This window comes from Cydia pomonella, chromosome 19, assembly GCF_033807575.1.
Source record: "Cydia pomonella isolate Wapato2018A chromosome 19, ilCydPomo1, whole genome shotgun sequence".
In the NCBI taxonomy this organism is placed as follows: domain Eukaryota; kingdom Metazoa; phylum Arthropoda; class Insecta; order Lepidoptera; family Tortricidae; genus Cydia; species Cydia pomonella.
Window position 1 is genome coordinate 246319 of NC_084721.1, and position 7773 is coordinate 254091.

The window sequence follows — 7773 nt, forward strand, 5'->3', positions numbered from 1 at the left end:
AGACGTAGAGTAGCATGTACCATTAAGGAAATTGCATAAGATTGGATGAAATTGTACCTAAATACAAAAGATTCTCTCTCAAATTTGAATAGAAAATAAACAATATTTTATCATATATATATATAAACTCGAAATAAACTAAAGATTATCAATGTTATCATTTCATTTCATACATTCATTTTCAATACAAACTTACAATCTTATATTCATTCACACATGTAACACATATTGATTAGCCCAGCTCTAGTCGGTTGAGTACTGCCGACTTAATCCTGCTCATTTGTTTACTTTTAATCCCCTATCACAACATTATGACACTCTTTTCTTCTCTTTAGCATAAATTACAAATGCCTTCCATGGCATCTCCATCGTTTAATTTTTCCTTCTATTACAGTATTTATGTAATCGTCGTATCGTGCCACCAACATGAAAGGCAACTTCTGTTCCCAGTCATGGTCATAATAACTATATTTTTATTTAACTAAATTTAAACGTTTTCATTCGTTTTATGCTCCGTTCAAGTTCATACCTCTCATCCGTCGCCTTTTCCTCATCTAAACCGCACAGTGCGTACTGTATTTAGGCGTTTTTTTTATTTGACCGGATCCGGTCCGGATCCGGTGATTTTTACCGGATCCGGTAGCTCCTGAAAAGTGCCGGATCCGGCCGGATTACCGGATCCGCCGGACCGGATTGCAATCCCTAGTTCCATTGTTCTCTGTATTCGATTATTTTTATTTAACAACTGAAACATCGCATTATTCCAACATATATTTTGATTTTTTATTAAACAATACAAGGGTTTCAATTCAAAAACAAAACAATTATTCCTGGGACCCCGGAGGTAATGCCCGTGCATACTAAATTACGCCACCAAATAACAAATACATAGTTTGCGTCAAGATTCAAATAGATCACCATGAAAAACTACTCGTTGTTGACTTCTAATTTTCCGCTACCCGGATGTCTGGAAGGCTGGCTATCTGGTTCTTTGGCTGTAAGATCGCCTGTTGTCTGTCGCTCGCTTCCCTAATCTATGTTTATGAAGTTCTACGGTGTTAATAACGTTAAATAATTTTACGGTAAGGTCAAAAATAGATCTATGACCGATATAGAACTATAAAATGTTATTTTATATAATATCAAACAGAGAGGTGTGTTATGATTATAAGAATAAAATTGATCTGTCAATGTCAAAGTGACAGTTTTTCAACCAGAAACGTCAATTTTGACACTGACAGATCATATCCATAAACGAATCCAGATCAAATTCATAACCTATTACTACAATCAGAATACACCTCACAGACACTATCAGTCGGTTACTTTAATGTAGTGCAAACATATTATAGCAATTGCCAGTATTTATAACATAGCTGCTCTTTCCCGCGGACATTCGTTAATCGCTCCAATCGGCAAATCCCGATACTATCGATTAAGAATCAGCACCGGCACGTGATAGGCCAGCCGCGATTATCAACCGCAGCCATTTATTATGAACATATTCAGAACGGTTTCCACGTACGCGTCCCGATTAAACATAATTTTGAATAATTAGCGGCACCGATGACTGATAATGTACTCGGCTTCAAAAGGAGCGTGTACTTATTTAAAATACTGCTAATTACAGATTGTTCTTGGACACAAAGAACCGTAAAAATACCATAATTATGCTGAAACCCGCCAGGGAAACAGTTATACCAATGAACTTTTGTTATGACCATATTGTGCATACTTACAGCCTTGGTCCAAAGTTAACCTATGGGAACCTATTTTGCCGTAAACAATACCTATATACAAAATGTATACATAATAGTATATAATGGCATAGCAGTACAATATTTACATATGTAACAATGAATTATAAGAAGGTAAGTGGGCCTAGTAATGAACATTTAAGAAAACGAAACACGAATGTTGATAGGTAGCGATGTTTTTTCTGTGCCGTTGAAAACATCGGTCAATGTATCAGCGGTCTTATGACTATTACTAACATCAAATAAAGTAGAAATACAGGATGGTTTAAAAATGCGTTTTTATATTTTTTACTGCGGCATATTGTTCACAATTCTAGCACCGTAACCAACTTGAAAGTTTGTGTATCAAAGCCAAATAGAATAATTTGAAAATTTCGTTATAGTTCATGACCTGTCTGGTCTAGTGGGTAGTGACCCTGCCTATGAAGCCCATGGTCTCGGGTTCAAATCCTGGTATGGGCATTTATTTGTGTGATGAGCACGAATATTTGTTCCTGAGTCATGGGTGTTTTCTATGTATTTATAAATATTGATATATTATATTTATCGTTGTCTAAGTACCCTCAACACAAGCCTTATTGAGCTTACTGTGGGACTTTATATATATATTTATATATATATATATTTTTAGTTCAGTGATTGTAGTTTTAATATTGAATGATATTTTATGAAAGATGTGTAGGTAAGTAAGAAAAATATTCCTAAGCATTTTTTGTAAACGAATTTTGAGACACCTGTGCATAAGGAATTACTAAATATAGTCATTTACTACAAAAAAGATGTACATTATTGATAAACATGTGTTATAAACAAGTTAATAAGAAAAAACATATGTGCTTACTATTACCTTCTCAGTTGCGCTGGAACTTCGTGGCAAACAATTATTTTATCATCAGTGAAAGTACTCAATAAGGCATTATTTTATGGTGGAATATTTCCAAACAAGAAACACATTTCACGGTTTTATGGATCAGTAGCGAAATCTAACACAATTTGCTCCGTCACGCCATCTCATGAGAACTAGCGGCCAGTTTAATGTGCGTATTCAATATTGTGAGGCGTGAATAGCTGCGCTTAAATAAAGCTGTTGAGGAATAGAGCTATCAAATAGCTAAACCTTTCCACACGTCAGGCTTTGGTAATCTGTAGCGCAGACGCAGCCACAATACATCTTTATTGTGCACCTCAGTAAACGATTGATTAAAGATACACAGGCCAATTTGAACGTTCGATATTTGAATCATATGAGAATCACATCAGTTAGCTGTCATTCGCGCAGGCATCTCGCTCGCACTAATACATGTACCGACAAGTCGGATGGTCTTATCGCTAAAGATCTCTTCCAGACAACCTTGGGGTAGCGAAATCAGAGAATACGATAAAAAAAAGCAGTTAGCTGTTTTGCTAACAAAAAATATTTAATGATTAAATTTAAAAAAAAAACCAAATTGATTACGAAGTCAGTACTTTCAGAGAGGCATTTGTAGTCCACTTTCGGAGAAAACGGCCAAAGTAATAAACCTTTTAAGGTGTAAAAGATACAACGCCATTGAGGTCAGAAGCAAAACTCTCTATTTCCAAACTACCTTCAGCTGTCATTACAATTCAATCCTGCAAGTACCTATCTAAATACATAACATACCTTTCCACCATAATCAACAAGTCTAAATCAACACTATTAATTACAAAATCATTATACAATTAATAATCATTAGGTATTCCTATGATGTCGGGCCATAACTCTGGCGGTGGTATTTCAATAGGAGGATCTTCTTCTGTTGTCGACTGAGATCCAAATTCAAGCGGTTGTTGGTCCCCAGTAGGAGCTTCCACCGGCTGTCTCAATGCTCGAGCTATGATTTGATCAGCATGACGACGATGCAGCTCTCCATCTTCCGTTCTTACCACATAAGTACTGGGTCCCTCTATTGCCTCAATCTCGCCTTTTGCCCACTTAGTTCCTGGCGTGTACATTCGCACGAGCACAGGTTGATGCAGATGGAATGCACGCACGCACGGCCGCTGCGCTGCCTGTTCTAGCTGTTGTTCGGCACGGCTCGGTGTGCTCTCCGGGTGCAAACTTGATATGGCTGTTCTATATTTGCGTCCATTAAGCATTTCCGCTGGTGTTTTATTGGTAGAGCTGTTAGGGACGGTACGCAAAGCGTATAAAGCTTTCGCCAGTTTTTCACTCCAAGGCATGTTTGTGGCAGCCATTTTCTTCAATTATTTTTAAATGTCTGCACAGCCCTTTCTATTTGGCCATTGGTCGCTGGGTGGTAGGGCGGAGTAAATATGTGCCTGATATGGTTCCTCCTCAAAAATGAATTGAAATCTTCGGACGTAAATGTCCTGCCGTTGTCGGACACCAAGACATCCGGCAAACCTTGTGAGGCAAAGATGCGTCTCAAAATTGTAATTATAGTATCCGAGCTCATAGATGCAACAATTTCTGCCTCTATCCACTTGCTGTAAGAATCGATTAATAGCAAGAAGGTTTTTCCCTGGAAGGGACCAGCAAAATCGATATGGACTCGACTCCAAGGTTTGTCCGGCATTATCCATATTTGCGGATCTTTAGGTGGGTTGTTTCTCACAGACTGGCAGTCCTCGCACTCAGCCACCACCTTCTCGATATCCTTGTCCATGCCAGCCCACCAAAGGTACCCTCTAGCGTATGCTTTGGTCTGTACAATCCCGGCATGTGGAGCATGTAGCAATTTAAGTACCTTTTTGTGGAGCGAAGTAGGTATGACGACTCTGTTACACCACAATAAACAATCTTTATTGTGTGAAAGAGCATCTCTGCGGATCCAATATGGTTGCATTTCAGGATCTGTATTGGAGCGCGGCCACCCATGGAGTACGTTAAATAGCACCTTCTGTAGCATCTGATCTTTCTTGGTTTCTTCAGCAATTGCTTTTACATCCAGGTTCCATCCCAGTGGTTGCTCTTCTAGCAAAAGTACCTCGCCTAGACAGTCTACATTTGGGTTTACAGAAGACGTCTCCGGTTCTGTCCACCTGCTTAAAGCGTCCGCATTGCCAATCAACTTGCCTGGCCGATATTTGATAGAATAACTGTACCCGTTAAGTTTTAGCGACCACCGTAACATTCTAGGCGATATTTGGTCAGGAATTGGTTTCTCCGGGTTGAACAGACCAACTAAGGGTTTGTGGTCAGTGATGATGCAAAATTTCCGTCCGGCCAGGAATTGATGATACTTAGTTAGGCCGAACATTATCGCGAGGGCTTCTTTGTCAATTTGCCCGTAGCGTCTCTCATGTGGTTGTAATGTCCGAGACGCCATCATCACTGGACGTTCGGATCCATCTTCCATGATGTGGACCAACGCGGCTCCCAAACCATAATCTGACGAGTCGCAAACCAGTAACAAATCTTTATTTAGGTCATATCCGACTAATGTACAATCCGACGACAAAAGATTCTTAGCTTTATTAAACGCAGCTTGTTCCTTCTCACCCCAAGTCCACGGTGATTTCCCTTCCAGCAACCGGTACAATGGTTCAAGCAATGTTGCTTTGTCAGGCAAGAATTTCTCGTAGTACGTGTATAGTCCCAAAAATGCTCTTAATGTCTCTTTATTTGTGGGCGCTGGTTTACCCTGAATCTCTTCTACTTTGTCCGGTGTCGGATGAAGCCCCTCGGCGTCCAGCATATGGCCCAAAAAGGTGATACTCCGTGAAGCAAACACGCATTTATTAACGTTTAGTCGAAAACCCAGATCTTGCAGCTTTTTCAGTACTGCGTTCAATCTCTGGTTATGCTCTTCCATATTTCTCCCTGTGACGGCCACATCGTCTAGAAGACACGCGACTCCTTCCATGTCTGCCAGGGTGGTAGACATAAGCCTCTGGAAGATGCCCGGCGCAGCGCTCACCCCGTAAGCTAAACGATTCACCTTCATTAGTCCAATGGGTGTATTTAGTGTTAGCAGCGTCGCGGTATCATCGTCCACCTTGAGCTGGGTGTACGCCTGCTTCAAGTCCAATTTGCTAAATATGCTTCCCCCGCTAAGCTTCACGAATGCCTCTGTCGATGTAGGGAGCGGGTATGAGTCAGCATCTATTGATGCGTTAACCGTAGAACGATAGTCTCCACAGATACGCAAAGATCCATTATCTTTCTTAACAATTCTTAAGGGAGTTGCCCACTTTGAATATTTGATTGGTGTTAATACACCGTCCTTAATCATCTGACGCAGCTCATCCTCCACTTGCTGTTTTAGTGGGAATGGTACAGGTCTCGCTTTCATGAATCGTGGCGCGGTCCCGGGTCGCACATGCAGTGACACTGGTGGCCCGGTGTACTCTCCCAAACCCTCCATAAACAAATCTGGGTATTTATTCTTCCATTCAGCTACTTCCTCTTCTGACCAGCCCACGCCATCCACTTGCAGCCCCAGCTTCTTAAACCAGTTCCTACCGAGCAAGCTCGGTCCGCAGCCCGCGACCACCAACAGTTCACATTGAGCCTCCTTGTCGCCTAAAACTACTCGTACGTGTAACAACCCTAAAACTCTTAAAGGGGCACGGCTCCACGTAACTAGTTTCACATTTGTGGTATTTAATGGGGGCGGGTTGAACCACAACTTTTTAAATGTCTCCTCGGATATTATAGATCTCGAGGCTCCGGAGTCTATTTCCATTAATAATTTGGTTCCATTAATATCCACATTTGCTCTAATCGGTTCACAGTAATCCTCCGCGCAGACATAAATTCCATTCATCATGTCTTCCTGGTCAGAGTTGGAGTCGCATGAACACTTGTCATCAGTCAGATGGACCTTACCTAGTTTCTTATTGCAAGCCGAAGCAATATGCCCATGTCGCTTACAATAATAACACTGAGCCTTACTGAAAGGGCACCGCTCATTCGGTTTGTGAACCCGGGCACAATGTTTGCAATTCACTATTGACTGTATTTTATCAATTTCCATCTGGTCACTTTCGTTATGTGGAGTTTGCTTAGATGTACTAGCACGCGCTTCAGGGTACAAGTCTGGGAACGTCGCCTGGTAGTTAAGACAATACTGAACGGCCCCCGTATACGTGAGGTCCTTGGTCTTCAACAATTCGCGGCGCAGGCGCTCGTCGCGCACCCCCAGTACTAGTCTATCTCTCAACTGTCGCTTAAGATCGGCAAAGTTACATTTAGCACCGAGTAAACTTATCGCGCCGATGAACTCTTGCACGCTCTCTTGTTGTAATTGTATGCGTTTATGAAACTTTCCCGCTTGTAAAATTTCATTTACTTCCGGCTCAAAAAACTGATCCAAAACACGGATAATGTCCTCAAATGAAGCACTTGTTGGCCTCTGCGGGACCAGAAGTGATGCAATGAGCGAATAAGTGTCCTTGCCACACTGGGACAGAAACAACGAGCGCGCCCGAGCCGGGTCCTGCGCTACGCCCGCCACGTCCAATGCACATAATAATTGTTCCTTATAATCACACCACTTGTCAGTTTTTGGGTTGAATTGTCCGAGAAGCACCACATTTGAAAGATTACTGTTCATTTTGCACACAAATTACATTAATTTACCATAGTCGCCAATAAATGATACAACGCCATTGAGGTCAGAAGCAAAACTCTCTATTTCCAAACTACCTTCAGCTGTCATTACAATTCAATCCTGCAAGTACCTATCTAAATACATAACAAGGTGTATAATCATTATCTTATCATTTGTCCCCCCGCTGGGCACATATGGGAATAGGTGGTGGTGAATTCATAATATGAATCATTCCCATTCGCCTCATGTAGGAATGGTGGCGGTCACGTGACGGGGACAAATGGGGAAAGCTGAACACGTTGCAACGCGCTGGTTGAGTGTTTGTCATTTTTTCGAGTCCAATAGCTCCCCTGCGATATAGAGTAGAGTAAGAAAGTAACAGTAAAGATCTTTTATTTCAGTTTTCTGTTTACAGACATACCAGCAAGGGGTAACTATTACATATAGGTAAATATTACCTGTTATTTTGTAAATTAACA

The 7773-nt window shown here is 41.2% G+C and overlaps 1 protein-coding gene across 1 annotated transcript; it reads right to left on the minus strand.

The window, feature by feature from the left end:
- Window positions 1-3979: 3979 nt before the first annotated feature.
- Window positions 3980-7297, minus strand: LOC133528472 (uncharacterized protein K02A2.6-like). The gene has a single exon (XM_061865865.1). The coding sequence runs from the start codon at window positions 7295-7297 to the stop codon at window positions 3980-3982; it is 3318 nt and encodes a 1105-aa protein (XP_061721849.1).
- Window positions 7298-7773: the final 476 nt, after the last annotated feature.

Excerpts from the sequence above, each read along its gene's own strand:
- LOC133528472 (XM_061865865.1), bottom strand. The coding sequence starts at position 7,297 with ATGAACAGTAATCTTTCAAATGTGGTGCTTCTCGGACAATTCAACCCA.